Genomic DNA, 19,125 nt, shown 5'->3' with positions numbered 1-19,125 from the left:
ATCAGGTTGGTTAGTGTGACTACTTGGTTAAGAACCCAAACCGGAAGCTAGAACATGTTTGTGTCCATGAACCTGTTGAAACCGTACTTTGAGAGGAACCTGGCTGTGCTCTCTAATGTGAAGACTGTTGTTGTATTTAACACAGCGGTCTCTGTGGATAGGAAGGGCAGTGATGAGGTTGTTAATCAAGTGGTATTTCAGGTCACTGATGTTGTTAATCATGAAATTTCTCAGGGTAGGCTGCAAAATTCTAAAATCTTGGCAAGCTTGGATGTCCATCTTTCTTATCTGGACCCTTGCTACAATTCAGATATCACTGAGTTGATTCTAAAACATCCTGCCCTTTTTTCTGATGTGCTTACATTCACATCTGTCATTCAGCATGATATTAATGTAGGTCTTCCTATTAAACAACATCCTTACAGGGTGAATCCTGTTAAGAGTGAGCTTATGCGTATGGAAGTGAACTACATGCTGCAGCATAGCATTGCGGAACCTAGTGCTAGCTCATGGAGTTCCCCATACCTGCTTGTTAAGTCAGATCAAAGGCCTCGTTTTTGCACTGACCTTGATAAGGTTAACTCTGTCCCCAAGCCTGATTGTTACCCTCTTCCTCGTTTAGACGACTGCATTGACAGAGTCGGGTCTGCAGCTTTTGTTACAAAATTAGACCTCATAAAGGGTTACTGGCAAGTTCTTCTCACTCATCGAGCCCATGAAATCTCTGCTTCCATGACGCCAGATGATTTCTGTTAGTACACTGACTTTTGGGATGCGAAATGCAACAGTTGTTGCTTGCCAAGTGTGAATTTACACCGGCCACACTAAGTACTTGAGGAACGTTGTTGGACATAGAGATATCTGTCCCCTCAGAGTGAAAGTAGAGGCCATTGTGAACTTAGGTGTGCCCACCTCTCGGCGTGAGTACAAACGTTTCCTTGGGATGGTTATTATAGGAACTTTCGCAAGAATTTTGCTACTGTTGCTGCCCCTTTGACTAACCTGCTCAGCCCAAAGGTTACTTTTGTTTGAACAGACGTATATCCATTTGCATTTGAAAATTTCAAAACACTATTAGCTAGCTCCTGTTCTTGCTGCCCCTGACTTTAACGGGTCCTTTAAACTGGCTGTTGATGCAAGTGATGCTGGCATTGGGGCCATTCTTTTTCAGGAAGACTCAGAGGCAGTGGAACATCCTGTGTGCTACTTTTCTAAAAGGTTTGACTTGCATCAGAAACATTATTCCACAATAGAGAAAGATGCTTTGGCTCTTATATTAGCCCTGGATCATTTTGATGCATATCTCTTCCAGTCAGCCCTTTGTGGCCTATACAGAACATAACCCCCTTGTTTTTCTCAGCAGGATGAAAAACACCAACCATCATTTAATGCGCTGGAGTTTATTCTTGCAAGGGTTTAATCTGGAAATCCAGCACATTTGTGTGGATGTCCTTTTTAAGGTCGTAAGTGCATTCATTGAAGCATTAATATATGGTTGTTTTTGTTGAGTGAGAAGTTGCTTTAGAGCACCCTTCTTATGTTATGTCCAGAGCTGTTGTGTGTGCTGTTTTACAGATAACATGAAAATTCCTCCCTCCATAATCCACATGATCTCTGGCACCTGTTGGCCGGCCTTTAAAAACCCATGTTAAGCTCTCTCACACATTGCAGCCAGGACCAGAAGCATTGCTACCAGTCACCGCTTTTGTTTTTCTTTGTTATCCTCTGTCCATTTCATTTGTAATAAATTTTGCTTTGCAAGTTCATAGTGTTGGTTCACTCCAATGTTGCTTCCCTTGAGCCAAGGTCATGACATGGAACAAGTCACTCGAGTCTTACCAGATTCAAAAGGTTTTGTACAGCAACTGCAAGTTTGGATGAAGACCAGCACAGTACGGAGTCTACCATGACTCTGTTAAGGAAATATGAACGTAGGTCTGTCTTGTCATGTTCACCAGGGGTACAGTGTCAACCCAGAATTAGAAAAGTGATTCTTATTTTGATCATCATTTATCTTAATTTGGCCTTCTATCAGTGACAGTAAATTCACATCTCTGATGTCGCAGATGGTTTCGGATTCTGCAGTCACGCACAGATGGACTCAACGCACACTAGCAGTGTACTGGTAAAAGGTCTAGCAGCCGAAGAGAGTGACCTGGAGCTCTACCACTTGTGCCGCAACACTGCTGCCAGATGATCAGGGGGTTTGCACCAGAATCAGGCCCAAGACTCTGGCATATAGCTCCATGCCAATTGTAGTCTGAAGTTGACCATCTGTTTAGCTCAATTCAGTGCTGACTGACCATCCCCAGTTGCCTTTATTGTGAGTTTTACCAAGCTCACTAGTGGACTCTGTTACCTGTGGTTGGCCTGACCTGGTAACACTGAGAAAACAGCCAACTGAGGAGCTGTAAAACTATGAGGTAGTTTATGGAGGCCTCTTTCAAGATTTTTGCATGAGAAGCATCAAACCTGAACCTTCTTGTTGATGCTGGGTGTCAGTGGTTTCAGCCTCATTCTTTCTGGTAATAGCTGTTCTGATAACATGACATTATGTTTTTTTCATGGCCATTTGTGAGACTGTCTCATGAAAAGTATCAAACCTGAATCTTCTTGCTGCCACAAGGTGTAAGTGGTTAGGCACATTTTTTCTGGTGAGAGCTGATGTTTTTCACTGCTAATTCTGGCTGTGGTTTTGCAATGTTGAAAATTTTTTCGACAAAAGGCACTACAAATTCAGAATCACAATCAGAAAGCATCTAATGATCTGTGCAGGAAAATTGCTTTATTACAGTTGCTCAACACTAAGAATAAGTAAGGAAATCAGGAAAGGAAATGAGTATTAAGGTAAACCCTACAATAAAAAGTATGAAGTAATAAGAATAATAAATACGAAGTAAGCTAATTAAAAATGTATAACTGCTAATGTAAAAGGTGATGTGAAAGGTAGACTCACAGTATGGACAGAAGTGCAAAAACTGGAAATGTGCAAAGTAGATTAACAGTAATTAAACAATAAAAAAAAAAAATGTTTAAACAGAATTGAAAAAGTAAAAGTAGTCTAACTGCATAGCACTGATGGAGAAAGGGGAAGAATTGTGTAACTGGATGGATACAGGAAGGAATCCTGAGAGCAGAATGTACAGTCTATTTGTCAGTTTGTTCAAGTGGTAACATCTGGGCATTTGTCAACACTATATATCTTGGCTAAGCAAGAACAATCAGGTTACAAAGCAAAATCCAGGTAATAACCACATAAATGATGGCATAGTATAAAACAACTAACCTGTGTTTCTTATTCATTGTGTTAGTGAGAAAAGGAAAATTTGTAATGTTAGTTGTTAAGGTGAGATGGAGAGAGAGTGGCACCTAGAATGGGTTGGAGTGTCTAAGTGAGTGTGCCAGTAGTCTATACAATGTCCTTATCTTGTGTCAGATGCCAGGACATGTGTGTGACTAGCTCTGTGAAGTCCTGGTGGGCTAAGCTTGTTTTACTGATCTCACCATTGGTGTCTGACTTGATTCTGAATTTGTGTTTGCTGCTGCTGCTGACCATTCCAGTTTGTCTATCTAACTGTAGGAGTGTAAGGTACCCTGAGCTTACTTACTGTCAGTACTCTGTGAAGAAAACTCTGGAGCTCTTTCCAAACTAGTGGCACAGAGCTGTAACGCTCTGAGTGGCTGGAGAAAGAACATTCAGAGGCGCTGTCACTGTCTGCTGTGACATGGCCAGAGATGAGGTGGTCATTGTCTGATCCATGTATTGGTTGGTCATGTCTCTGGGCCAGAATCTCTGCATAAGGTCGTCTCCTGCTCCTATTGTGGGAGTGCCAGTCTCTATGCACTTGGTTGACACGGCCGTTACACTCAATGTCCCTATGTGGCTTTCCGTCACCCCCCTTTGAGCTGTTCTGGGGGGATCTTTTGAGGTGACATGTCTGTGTGATGCTAAGGTGTTTAAACTGGCAGGCTCAGTTGTTTCCCCCCTTGTCTTGGAAGTTACCATGGTTTCCCAAGCCATCTGTCATCTTCTTTATTTCCTGCATGGAGGGTTTACCTTGATGACCAACAGCCATCAGGTTTAACATTGTTCTACCAGGTATAATCATTCAAATCATGTGGCATAATCATGAGTAGACCTCAGGAAGAGTAGCTGCTGCGTTGTTAGTGGCTGACGGGGATCCAAATAAATAAATATAGTGATGTGCTGTGAGGCCATTTTGTGTATATAAATTGTTTGTCCTTATTTGACCTTGAAGATGGCTTAGTAGCCTGCAACCTAATAGGTTATGTTTTTTATAAATATAATTCCGAATATGAAATTTCCATTTTCCTGTTCATCATTTCCTGTTCTGATCCAACTGGTTCTTGATATATTCTTGGTTTGCATAGCACCCTCAATCTAACTAATCTAGACTAGTGCACTAGTTTCTTTACATAATCCAAGTTAGGTGATGTAAAGATGCAAGAAATTTGTTTTTTACATGATTTTATGTTGTGTTGTTGCATAACTAAAATACATCCTCCAAATGTATCATGCTAACACCATCTTAACCTATAAAATAGCAACATTCTAGTGAATTTAGCATGGTGCCTACAATTCCACCATAGTAGGGAAGTCAACATATTATACATTTAAATGTTAGCCTGTGTGAGAGACAGTGCATGTGTGTTTGCGGTGTACAGCCCTGGGAGACACAGACATTTATCATCCCTAGATGTCTGGCTGGTCCATAAATCTCTGCTTACTGACAGCGTACAGTGTGTGTTTCACGTGTGTGCAGATATGACTTTCTTCCAGGACACAGAGAAAATTACACAAGGATAGCGTTGACTGCCACAGACTGTGCGTGAGAATAGAGGTTTTCCATTCACTCTGGCAGTGCACAATCACATTTTGTATCCATTATTATCCATATTATGTGCATATAAGAGATTTTTAATTAAACAGGGTTGATAACTGACAAAAGGGCCAAAGGAAAAAAAAACCGTGTCTACCTTCCATGTTAGTGTTGCAGTATTATCAGTCACATGGTCTTGACATGAGACTCCATGGAGTATTTTGAAGATCAGCAGTGTAAGGTCTTGCCCACAGGGTGGCATCATTTCCTTTGCAGAATACAGTCTGAGCTGGAATCTTCCTCAGTCTAGTCCAATGAAGTATGTGACTCGGTCCTCTGACTAAGGCTGTGTGTGTGTGTGTGTGTGTGTGTGTGTGTGTGTGTGTGTGTGTGTGTGTGTGTGTGTGTGTGTGTATGTGTGCTGAGAGGCCCTTTATTTTGAGGAAGACCTTTATTTAACCAGGCACAGTCTAAAAATGAATAAAAAATGAATAATAATGAATCCTGGAATTCACACAACAATACCAGTAAATTAGACTGTTCTTCATACTATCAGAACAAGAACATTTACATTTACAACTACTTATAGCATCTAGGATAAGCAGGTGGGAAGGAAATAAACTATTGAATTAAAATGATTCACAATTTAGTTAGTCAGCCCCATTCATGTCATTTTATAATCTTATTCTTATAATATCTAAAAAAGCCACATCACAAAAACAACATAGCCTGCCAAGGGATGAAACCAACTTCAATATAAAGAGCTTAATAATAATATTTTCACCATGTGAAAAAATAAACAGGTGACAAAATAAAGGAAAAACCAAAATAAAGCATCTTAGTAAGGTGTTAATCCACCGTGTGCCATCAGAACAGTTTCCCTTTGGCATTGTTTCTGCAAGTCTCTGAAACTCAACTGGAGAGATGAATGCCATCCATAAGATATTCCCTCATGTGGTGGTGATGATTATGGTGATGGAGAGCGCTGTCTAACCAAAACCTCTCATAGGTGTTCAAACGGGTTGAGAAGTAGTTACTGTGAAGGTCATAGCATATGATTCAGATCATTTTCTCATCAACCCATTCAGTGACCCCTCATGCCCTGTGGATGGGGGTATTGTCGTCCTGTTTCTCTACAAATTTTTTATATGATGGGTGAAAAAGAAAACCCTGATTAAATGAGAGGAGAAACATAATGAATGCAGATGCTTCCAGTGAGTGATACAATTAAGCAATTGACATCCAATAAAGCTCTGTGGCAGGTATAAAATGCTGAGCAGGTCCAATTGATTCATATTTTGTATCAAGATGGCAAAAGGGAAATATATAAGTGGCTTTGAAAGAGGGTTCATTGCTGGGACACAGAGGCAGGAGCTTCAGTCACAAAGATGCTCAACTGGCTGGTGCTTCAACAGGAACAGAGACTAAAGTGACATCTGCATTTAGATCCATGGGACAGACATCAGTAAACAGGGTTGGACATTACGATTGACAATGTTCAGACAATGTTCATGACTGTGATGCTTGTGCATTAGTGTGATATGTAAGAAAAAACAGAAGAACAGCTCTTCCTCAGGTGACTGAGAATGTCAGTGAGGGACCTGATCAGACTGAGTCAGCAACAACAAATGTGTAACAGTAGTTACATAGAGAGATATTATAGTAGGGTTGCAGTGCATACACCCCTCATTACAAAGATGAATGCACATCTGAGAGTTCAGTGGTGCAGAAACTACAGGCCAACAGAGATCTGGAAAAATTGATGGTCAGATGAGTCATCCTTCATCATATTCCGTTATATGAGTAATGTAAAAGGTGTTGCCTGTAACCTCACAACATCTAATTGCATAAAGATGCTCTGATAAAGCAGAATTAGAAAAACAAGGCAAAGGAAATGTGTCAGTGATGTGGCCCACACAGTGCCCATACGATCCAAACATACAACCCTAACCCTAAAATATACATTACCAGCAACAGCAGACAGGCAAAGTTAGGGACTAGCTTGTGAAAACAGTGAAGCGTTAAGCAGCTAAAGAGGCAGATGTTTTCCTCAGATGATGGTAGAGACCAAAGCTAAAAGAGAGTGAATACTGGTCTGATGGAATGACAATGCTGTTTCCTAACACTTTCACCATTAGACCTGGAGAACATACAGGGTTGTGTTCACAGCTTGTTGTGCTTCTTTTCAATTGATGCAGCTTATGTAAAACTACAGATGTATCAGTTATATGTATTCAAAGTATATACAGAAGGAAACTTACACATTGTGCTGCAGAATAATGAACTTTGTTAGTTCCATAATATCATTACTGATCCATGACTGTGTAGGCAGCAAGGGGTGAAAATGATACTAGATTGGACTAGTTTAATATTTAACAATACACCATATTTTACAAGCTCATATGTTTAGTATGTAAAAGTGTAAACAGATTTTTTTTTAAGTTTTACATTGTAAAACATAGAACCTATTGCTAAAGCTGTAAAATAAATGAAATGGTTTAAGAGTAACAATATTTAGTATAGTATTATATAATATTTAGTATAGCACAAGTGCTTCAAAGCTTTACTTCAGCACAGTACAAGTTAGTTTACTTAAAATTCCACCACTTCATTATTGGTACCACAATAATGGTATTGTCAAAATATCTGAGACCCCATCCACACTAAAATGAATATCAAAAGTAAATGTATACTTGGCCTTTTTAACTCATTTTGCATCAAGTAAAATCTGGGACAGTTTTTAGCAGTTGTAGTAGTAGTTAAGAAGAAGAAAAATCTGAGAATAATTCCATGTGGTATAAATGTTTTGAAAATATTTGATAACATCAACAAAGTAGCGTTACCACTGGAAGAACCTGGACCAACAGTCATTGTTTTGCTCTTCCTCCATGTACTGGCTACTCACACAAACTTGTCCTTTGTGTTTCTTTGTTGGCTGCAGTGTGCAGGCACAGCCAGAGGCCTCCATGTGAGTGGCTGATGGAGGTGTAATGACAATGACAATTATAGCAATTATGTGTTATTGTAGGCCATTATGTATTTTGTAGGTTTTGAGATGTAGGCTTTCTCTGTAATTGCTGGCTTATAAAAGGCATAACAATCATAGGCCAGCCAGCCACAGGGGCTACCAAGGGCGACCAGTTCCCGGTGCCATGGTAACAAAACATTTATCTATAATGCCGCTCTGCGGATGGCAAGGACAAGAGCATTGGCAGCAGGGAAATTAGCCTTAATGGCAAGGAGCGGAGGATGTAAGGGTGCTGGGCAGCAAGCAGAGGGAGAGCTGGGGGGTGCTGCAGATGTGTGGGTGGGTTAGACTGTGATTAGGAGGTGAGCAGAATGTGTGAGACTGTATAAGGGAGAAAGTATGACGGGAATATTTCAGGTGCTGGGTGTGTGACTAGTGTGAATAGATAAATCCCTGTTTATGTGCGTACTGTTTGATGCTGTCCAGAAGGAGAAGCACTCACTCTTCGGATGTTGAAGATTGTTTTTAACCAGAACAGTAAGTTAAAATAATGAGCGTGTGACAGAATGATTTGAATGAATAGATAATTGCAACTGATTGACTTTGACTTGACAAAACTTGTACCCCATCCTCTCAGTCTACAGTGTTTTTGTTAATCCAGGATAAATTCCCAAATTCTGCTAGAAATCAAATATAAAGCTCTGTAACTTTATATTTTGTCCCATAATCGCAATGTTGTTCAGTGTTTACAGTAACTCATTTGATGTTTGTTGTGTCCATGGTGAGGGTGTAAACAGGAACTGCCAGTAGCTCATTCAGCAACTGTTTTATCATAGACTTCAAACCAACTTTATTTTCTTTATTTTTCGAGTCCCATAATGTGACAGGAGAGCAATGCTAAATTGGTTCAATATTCTTTAAATCAATAAACTGAAGACTGCAAAATATCTATAGTCATATAATGTATATTCATTGCTGATGAAAAAAATGCTTTATGCAGGTGTAATAACTGAATAATGATTAATGTAATTTATAGTGTAACTCAATCAAGACAAATCAAAGTGTGACCTCGAATCATCTTTCTTTAGATACAAACAATTGATCCACTTCCTCTAGTGTACATACAGTATGTAGTGAACAGTCACATATGAACATGTATATCAACATGGGGGGTGTCCAAACTTTTTTGAATGGGAGCCAGATTTGATAATGGGAAAATTACCTGGGGGTCGTGCCGTGGGAAAAGCCACTGCAGGGAGACTAACCTAGCTTCAAGATGTTTCACTTTCACCCATTGACTGCAGGACAGCCACTGGTATAAATTATGCTTAGTCTCATAGTCTCTCTTCATATTGAACCCTTTCACAACAGTGACAGTCTCTTGGCAAATGAGACACACACAACAGTTTTGGCTGCTGTAGTATTCAACTTTCCTCCGCTCCTGAGTGCAGCGACTTTACTCTTCTTTGCACTGGCCATGACTGCTGCCTAGCAGCAAATGTCTGTTGCCTGTTTACAGTCTGTTTATGAAAACATTAGTTCCACCTGCACTGTAGAGATATCTACGAACTGTAGGATAGTGCTGCCACTGTGAGGATGAACAGGAAAAACACTGTATGGCGGAACATTTAGTATATTTTGAGAGGCAAGTTGCAGGCTGTACCGGACTTTGGACATATCTGGTTTAAGATAAATCACTTACATGCAAAATGATTTGTTGATAGTAGCAAACATTTAATCTGAAAATGATGAATGTGTACATGATATATAAATCAACACTGAAACACTGGCTTTTTTATGTTGAATTGTGTTGGATATTAAGGGACTGTATATGTGTGTTCACCAGAATGAATATTTGCTATGGGACACCAACTCTATCCTTGATATCTTTGTGAGGACTCAAATCTAATGTGCATGCGCCTTCTGTTTCAGTTTGTATGTGCACATACAGACGGGAGGCAAATTAAAAGAAAAACCAACATAAAGCATCTCAGTAAGGTGTTGGATCATTCTTCAGAGAGATATTCAATCATGTGCAGTTTTGATGAGGATGGTGTGGAGCGCTGTCTCACATGTCAGTCCGAAATATCCCATAAGTGTTCAACGGGGTTGAGAACTGGTGACTGTGAAGGCCATAGCACAGTGGCATGTGGTGACTAACATCAAAAATATGGACCAGATTGAAACAAACCTTTAGCAGACCTGTAGCTCTATTAAAATCTGTATGGACATCTTCACCTTTCTCCTTCCTGTCTGAGCAAGTTTTAGGATTATTCTTCTGAACCGACACTAAACTTATCAAATGTGCACTATGGAGGAAAAGTATCACTTCTATGATAATCTTGAAAATGTACCATTAACTAACAACAACACAATGATAATGTAGAATCCTGTATTTAACTGTCTCAGTGTTGTTAATCTTCCTGGCTCAGAGTCTGGACTGTAGTTGAAGCTCAGGGTGACGACTTGGGTCTCGAGGAGTTGTAGCATTTATTTACTAACAAACAGCCTAAAGTTCACATACATCACACTGTACGTTCACAGCTACACTGCTAACTGCTAACTAACAAGCTAACGCTATTCTGTCGCCAGCCTCACCACTCTCTTTCTCTATCTCTCTGTCTCTCGGGGCGGGTGGTACAGGCAGTCACGAACCTGCCCAGCATGGCACAGGGCAGGAAGTAGGCCAGAGGGGGATTAAATGGCTACTGCACCACTTCCTCCCTCTCTCTGCAGCCAATATCATGCTCTGTACTCTGTGTGTATGTGTGTGTGTGTGTGTGGGTTCACTCAACGGGACATTTTTTACAGTCTGAAAATTGGTATGAAAAAAAAATTTCAAGACAACTCAAGTCCCTTAAAAACAACATGAATTGCAAAGGGAAAGCAGCAAATTCATTCATCAGATTTCTGTTTCTGTCTCTTCTGCAAACTGTTTCTCTTATCTTAACCTACAGTATGTAAGCATTCAGGTCATCGGTATGATCCGGAGTTTATTGAGGAACTCTATTTGTATAAAAAATATTTGTAAATACATGAGTAATATAAAATTGTACTAACTGACATGTATTGCTGAAGACAGTGTTACATTTTTTCTTTGTGTGTGAAATGGCAACAGTTGAACAAACAGGATATGAATGTTATTTGACACTTAACCTTGCACTGCTTCCGCTTAAGTCTAAAAAAAGGGTTGAAATGTCAATTGAAATGTAAACAATGAAACGAGTTTGAAGTGGTTGTGAACTGCACCTTTAGGACACATCCCCCTATGTCACACTCACACAGCCCCAGAAGGATGAATGGTTGATATGCACTATGACGCGTTCTCACAAGCTGACACACACGCAGGGGAAGGGGTCAGCCCGGCCAGAGGAAGGGTTCAACCCGTTAGAGACTAGTGTCTGTCACTTGCTTGCCAACCACTGGCAGCTAGTAAAAAGTCTGACATTTGTTGGGCTGCTTTCCTTACAGATTGTAGTCTATGGTACAAGAGGAGGCAGAAAACAGATAAACTGTAAACAGTAATCTTAGAGCTGACAGCACTTGAAGCAGAATGAGAAGATCAAAAAGTGAAAGATATAGAAATGTGGGTTACCCTAGAACATGCATGTGAGGATAGGAGATGAAATGTAAAGTAAATTAAAGTTTAAGCATTGAATTCTCAAATTCATTTGAATTTTCATTTGGTATGTAAGTGCTGAAAGCCGCTGAAATGTCATTTAAAGTATGTACAGTAGTTAATTCAAACACCTTGAACAATTTATTGCCAATAACTCAGATCAAATAGCATGTTAGAGTGTGAGTGACAGAACAGGAAGCTGAATGCACTGGTATGAAACACAGGTGCACTTTAAAAGGTTGCAGAAGTTTTAGACATTTGTGTCAATGGAAAACTTGAGAGCACAACGATTCAGATGGGCCGTTACACAAACTTGGCCAGTGGTTCAATGTGAAAAAAATAAAACAGAGAGACAAAGAAAGAGAGAGAGAGAGAAAGAGAGAGAGAGCAAGAAGAAGATATATCTGGCTGTGTTATGACTGTGTGGCGTCACTCTGATTCTATGTGATCATCATCTCCCTCACGTCCGTCTCTCTCTACAGCCAATCACATTGGCCCTCATTTATCAAACGAACGTACGGCAGAAAACCGTGCGTACGACCATTTCCACGTAAGCTTCGGCATTTATCAATTTGGACGTGAGCGGAAGCTACGATCAGATCTCACGTCAGGTCTGAGCTCGTGTACGCAAATCTGTCTGGATTTGCGGTGCAGCAGCAAAATCTGGCTGAGTCTGAAAATAATTATTAAACAAACCTCAGCTGTCATTAGCATAAACTGTCATATTTAGAACAGATCAAAACGGATTCTTAAAACGAATAAAACAAGATTAAAAAAAATTAGAATTTTAAAAAAGCCCACGTTTTTTACTGATACCACTTTTTTGTACAATAAAACAATATGATAGGCTAAATAGCCTAACATGACATCTAATTATTGCACATTAAAATTTGAAATAATAATAAATACAAGCAGAAATGTGTGTGGACGGGGGACACACGATTCTTTTATTTTTCAAAACAGCTGTGTTGGCGCGCGGCTGCAGGAGGCGGCACTGCAGAGCCAAACTCATCTCCGTCACCCTCTTCCACACAGCGGTTTTATGAGCTCCTTCGACCCCACGTTTCAGACTGGCAAAAAGCACATCCTTATTTTGCGCCACCTCGGATGTCAGGATGTCGATCTCCATCTCTGAAAAGTTTCGTTTTTTGCCAGTAACTCTTCTCTCCATGTTTGACCTTAGTGGGCGAGGCCTCCGAACCAGAAATATTTAAGGGCGTAACATGTTAATGACGATCGAATTCAGTATCATTCGTACGCTGGGATTGCTCAGATACGAAAGTTTCATGAATCACATGTGTATCCTATCGTACGACTAATTCTGCGCTCAGATCTGCACCTGTTTTCACGCAAGATTGATAAATGAGGGCCATTGTGTTTAGTCATTTAAAACATTAATTTGAAAAAAAAAATGTGACTGAAAATCTCAGAAAAAGAAGTTGAAATCCATAAAAATCCATAAAAATCCAGATGCTTCAAACAGTTCATCTATCAGAAGTAACTTTGCAGACAACAGAGAGGAGGAGCACAGCAGTAGAATGGGGTCAAGACCACGGCTCCCAGCACAGCTCCCAATAAGTCCAGTATAAACATCAGTCAAGTTTTACAGCATACTGTTAGCAGTAGGTAGAAGACAATAGGACGCTTCTGTGAGTTTATTAAACACTTCATTATATTAAACGCACACTGCCACTGCACTCATCAATCCCATGTTCAGACACTTTAGCAAACAGCTCTGATGAACCCACTGTACACTACCAGCACCAAACAGTTGACAGGCAAAGTTCAGAACATCTAAACAGCTAGATTTTACTTAGAGACAAACAGTGATTAGACTGACTACTCCCACTTTTGTCCAGTGAACAGAAACATGAATAATGTTGCTCCCAGTCCTGCAGACAGGGAATAATGCTTCTTTTAGTCTTCTTTTGCCCGCATTTGCAAAAAATATATCACTGCAACTTCATGTAAACCCACTGTGAAGTGCATCCTCTCAATAAATGCCTCTTTCTTAATTTTATATCTCAATTATATACTAGAGAAAAAAAAACTAGGTCTAAAAGACCTAATATTTACGGGAAATTGATAATCCATTTAATATGCATGCATCAAAACACACCGGGCCAGCACCACATTCCACTCTGACAGTAAACAATGAATAGGGTACTTTACCTCCTTCAGACAGCCCATGAAGTTGTTGCTGACTGGAGAACCAGGCAGGTCAGCAGTGCTGGGGCTTCCACCCACATAGAAGAAGTCATCAGAGCCCAACATGGTGTAGTCTTCCTGGGTGTAACCCGTGGTGGTCAGAATCCCATCCACTGATATTGTCACCTGAGAGTGAGGAATGAAATTAATTTTTCTTGGATTCGAAGGATAAAGGTGGTTTACAGTGTCCTGGTCTCAGGTCTATGTAAATCATAAATCTCACACCTGGCGATGTGTTTACCTGTGGTATGGATCAAACAAGAAAATGTGCCAGCCCATATTTTTTATTTATTTTTGAGTGAGTTAGATGTTGAAACTATTGATAGGTATGAATGGATAGTAAAATTTCAAAACAAAATGTTAACTAAACATGCATTTATCCACAAACCAGTTTACCACCATCTAAATAAGTGAGGAAGGAATGAAACTAATACAGGCAAAGGCAAAAAACAGACACAAACGTAGAGAAAGGAGGGAGGAGTTTATGTCACAACACATGCAGGATGCACAGAATGGCAGACCAACACTGCAGGATATCAGTCTGGGAACAATGAAGTGCAGTAAAAGTTTACTGTTGACTTTGATCTGTGACTTTTCAGCAGACGTGGAAAGAAACAAAGAACATGCATTCAAGTTATGCACTTAAGCTGTCAAGTAAATGTAGTGGTAAAGAAGTAAGCAACATCCTCAACAGCTACAGTTACAGATCAAGATTTCAAAACATGTATAAGATAAGATACAGTGGTATTGATAAAACTACACTAATCTACATAAAGTAATGAAAGTTTGCTCAATCTTGCCTTGAAATGTTGCTTACATGTTAATTCAAAAGTAATGATAATCCTCTAACACTGCATAATAATACATAATTATTTTTAAACATTATTATTTGTTTAATTAATTGTACTTTCAGTACATTTTGCTGATAATAATCATAAAAGTTTGAATGTTTGTCATGAGTATTCGTACTAAGTTGAATAAGTAATGAACTGAAATGATCCTTAAACTTCTCTGCTCTATTTTAGACTGATATTCAAGGAATTACAATTGTGTGTCATTTTTTCAGGTAGTGGATTAAATACCACTCTGTTCCACAGGAGGCCAAGATAAAGCAAAACAAATGGGTGGTATTTTCAGCTAAAGGTTGAGAATTCTTAGCATTCAGCTGTTGCTTTGCTTAACTAAGAGCTGTACTGAAACCACATACCCAAGCGTTTCTGTACAGTGATACATCATCTCCAGGAAAACCAGAACTAGCCCTTTGTCTTTTTTTTTTTTATTTATTTTTTCTGGCTTTTTGTGCCTTTATTGATAGTGCAGTAGAGAGAGACAGGAAATGGGGAGACAGAGAGAGGGGGGATGACATGCAGCTAAGGGCTTGTCCTATGCGGGACTCAAACCGGGGCCATCTGCAGCGAGGGCTGTAGCCTCTACACATGGGGCGGATGCTCATCCAACTGAGCTACTCGACGCCCCAGAACTGGCCTTTTGTCATTGTTTATCATCTCCTAAGTTTGCCTTGGTCACAGACCATCTAAAATATTCAGGGACTTTTGTTCCCAAACATAAATATCTGTTGTACTGTAATGCTTTGTGAACTTACTCTTTCATATCTCTCCTAGTGTGTCAGTCAGTACAGAAAGTAGTGATGTTGCGATTGCAATAACTGACGCAAATACAACCGATCCCCGTGAATTTTTCCAATCACCACAATTTTTGCGCAAATTTGATCAAAAATCATCAGTTTCCCATGAGTTGAACCAATCACAGCAGTCCCTGATCAAAACCTTGATGTATGTCTCCAAACTCACTTCCTTGTTTCTGGTGTTGAAGCATGTTGTGAAGCTGAAGACGTGTTACATGAACATCTCACATTTATCAACAAACATTACTGTTAAAAACCATGTAAAGCAATTCAAAGATGTTTTACATGAACGTGGGTTAAATTGTTTTGTACTGCTGCAACATTGTGGTGGAACCATAGGTGTAGAGCTGCTGGAACCACTAGAATGACGCTCTGCTACTTTTATTCTCCTGATGAAATAAAATATCTACAGTTCACATAATCCGGTTTAAATTTATTTACATTTTAAGCAGTTGAAGATCCGATCATCACTAAAGAGTCATGGGCTAATAAAAACAAATGGGCAAAGTTGTCATATTGACATTTAAGGTGTATTGACTGATTTCCAAATGTCCATCATGCGCTGAGTAATACTTAAAAAAAACATTCCACTAGCCTGTGAGTTGCTCAGTGAATTAAATCATTAATTAGTAAAGATGAAAAGACAGAAAACACCCTTTATAAAGAAAAGCTATCGCACAATCAGATATTTTAGCCACAACAATCCCAAAGAAGCCAGTGAAATCCTGGAGGGACTGGTCTATAATTACTGTACAGCCAAAAGGTAGTTATCCAGTTTTCTCCTACAGTGTGGGTTGCTTTGTAATTTCACTTGTTCAGGAGTATGAATGAAGAAGTTTAGTGTGAGGAGGATTCAGGCCATGTTAGGCCATGTATATAGTGTACAGGAGACATTTGTCAGAGTGTGGATTTTGTTCTTTGTATACTTCTGGCCACCATAAACATTTAAATGAGAGAATCTAGAATGAAGCAGATTTAGTAAAACCCTTGCAAAAGTGATGATGGGAGACCAAAAAAGAGGAGTGGATTGAAATGAAAAGCATAAAAGCAATGTGAGTGGAAGAACCAGGTGAAGATGGAGAGGCAAGGACAGTAAAGCAAATATTTTTGAATGGTATCTAGATGTGTAGAAGTCTTAAAGAAGGCAAGGAGAGAACTACACAGCAAACCAAAAATGACAATAAGAATGATATCTACCACACAATGGAGTTTGTTGACCATAACGGGTCCAATGTCTGTTTGCTTTGCAGAAAGGTGGGGTTAGTTAGTAAACAGTGGATTTATTAATATAAAGCAAATTAAATGAAAACCAAATGATGAAAAGTGAGGGGGTTAGTTCACATGTTTGTAAAAACTTGTTGATTTTGAATACTTTTAAGAGAAGTTGTACCAGTCCAAACAATGGTAGAGGTGAACAGGTAGAAACAGAGGCAAGATTGAAAGTACTGGCCTTGTTTCCCAAAGACATCCAAAAATGTTTCTTGACATTAATTTGCCAAGGCTCAAAAGTAATTTAAAGGAATTGGACCACACAAATGCCCCCCTAAAACCCTGAGCCATCACAGACTTCAGTAATGTGACTGGGTAAGTGAATGAGTTTCCCCAATAGGAATGGGCCAGGACTTTGTGACATATCATTTTACCCTGACAACACCAAACTTTTCTTTTAACGTTAGGGTCGGTTGCTTTTCTTATGCTTTCAGGCTTCCCCTTCCCCATATTTAGCATCACAATGCTAGCTATGAACTGTGGATAATTCCCTCAGGTAAGGTCTGCAGAAATACTGAACATGGAAAGTTTCCATTTAGGGCTCAAAATTTCTGTGAGACAGCGAACAGACCTAAGCCTTCACAGATTTACCAGGAATGTTCCTCAAAGTCTGGGACTCCATGAGTGTGGACATTGTTTGTTTTTCTAGAGAGCCAATCATGGTATTTTGGGTAAAATAAACCCAATGAAATGAGATCCTTTATTTAATTTATAGTTTTCTCCCCTACACTCTACTGGTGTTGCAGCTGTTGTCACTCACTTCATACATAAAATGTGAAAAAATATTTAGGTTTGGGACTTTGAGGTCTGACACCTGGATTGGCAAAATGCATAGATTTGCTAAACTCGTGAACAAATCCACTATAAAATATTTATCTCCCTTATCTGTTTCTTAAAGAGCAGTGTATAAAACATTCAGGTAGCAGTTTCTTATTGTTATACTGGTCATCAGGTAAATGACACATGTCACTAACTATCACTAATTAATATTACTATATTAATTGAAACTTGGAAGGAACTCCACTCTGTAACACTACTGTAATCACAGGTGGGCTGAGTGTTTTTAGCATTTGAACAACATCAAAGTAAAGTATCTGGTTGAAAAGAAAAGTAAATTAAAGCCATTATCTGTAAGCATGTAAATTATTATGTCAGATATACTGTATTTTTGATAAAATTGCATATCCTTTGCTACCTTCTATTTTTGCTATGTATACTGAGTGTCTTTGGCACAGAAATTATTTTGGAGATTAAATTTCTATCAGATCTCAAGGTTGTACCTCATGTGCACTGGGCAGCTGTGTCAGTTAGGTAAATCAAAGTATTGGCACAGACACCCAATATTAAAGGACTCAGATCAGGATCTGGGCCAAAAAAAGATCTGATCAGGACTTCTGTAGTCGGAAAAGACCCAGGACAAGTATTGTCCATTCTTTTTTATTCATCCAGATCAAACGGGATTTACCGAAGGCAGACGATAAATATATCTCTATCAAAATAACTCTTAAGACACTCATCCTTTCACTAGACACAGATAAAGCATTTGAGAAAGTAAAGTGGACATTTCTTATAAAAACTGTGGAAAATTTGTTTTTGGAGAGTCATTTATACAATTGATTAAACACTCTACACCAGACCTCGGCAGCAATCATGAATAACAATCTAATCTCAAAATTTCACACCCCACACAGGAGCCAGACAAGGATGTCCACTTTAACTTTCACTATTTGCACTCTTTGTTGAACCATTAGTGTCAGAAACATGCCAACATCACAGGCATCCACACTAATGAGATAATACAGAAAAGTAGCCTATATGCAGATGATGTACTCCTATTCCTACAAAATCCAAACAAATCAATCACTGAAAACAGAACAGAAAAACCATCAATATATGTTTCAACATTTCTGATAACAAAATAAACTGGAATAAATCCACCATCCTACAAACAAATAGAGATCGCTGTCACACTACATCACAAATTCCCAACTTACCAACCAACACTGGCAATATCACATATTTACGTATAAAATTCTGTGTTCTGAGTTGTTCCATCTGAACTTGGCTCCACTACTAAAAACATTACAAGACAAATGCAATCAATGGATAACACTACCACTCTCTATTATAGGACATATTGCCACAATAAAGATGATGGAATTACCAAGACTCAATTGCATGTTCATAATGATCCCAACCCACATCAAAATGGTTTAACATATCAGATACACTTTATTGCATTTTATTGGAAAAATAAAAAAAGCCAGATGACAGGTTTATTTACTTTTAATTGAATGAAATTAATGCATTAGACAGGGTGTAATATTGTCATAGGTCACTTAAGACCGGAGGTGTGCACATCAATGCACCGGTAATAATAATATAATATCATACCATATCATTAAAGTGATAGTTCTGGTTATTTGATGTGGGGCTGTTTGGGGTAGTTATCTATAGTTAGTGTTTTAACTGCAGTAGTTTTGGATGAGCATTGAATTACCGTATTCCCACGAACAAGCGCACCTACGCTTACCTCTGTCTGACGCAAACATCTGATCTGCAGAGTCATACAGTG

At 39.1% G+C, this 19,125-nt stretch overlaps 1 protein-coding gene across 1 annotated transcript in view; it reads right to left on the bottom strand.

Moving 5' to 3' along the window:
* Positions 1 to 13,759, bottom strand: part of LOC111661088 (neurexin-3a) — a 129,856-nt gene extending 116,097 nt beyond the window's left edge. Inside the window, 1 exon segment of the mRNA XM_087176135.1 lies at positions 13,601 to 13,759. Within this exon segment, the coding sequence (XP_087032261.1) occupies positions 13,601 to 13,702 (102 nt within the window). The 5' untranslated portion in view covers positions 13,703 to 13,759.
* Between the last annotated feature and the right edge of the window lie 5,366 nt (positions 13,760 to 19,125).

This window comes from Seriola lalandi, unplaced genomic scaffold (genome assembly GCF_002814215.2).
Source record: "Seriola lalandi dorsalis isolate HSWRI2012SDOR001 ecotype SW California unplaced genomic scaffold, Sedor1 jcf7180002054534, whole genome shotgun sequence".
NCBI lineage: Eukaryota > Metazoa > Chordata > Actinopteri > Carangiformes > Carangidae > Seriola > Seriola lalandi.
The sequence above is the reverse complement of the archived record's forward strand: the minus strand, read 5'-3'. Positions and strand labels throughout refer to the sequence as shown.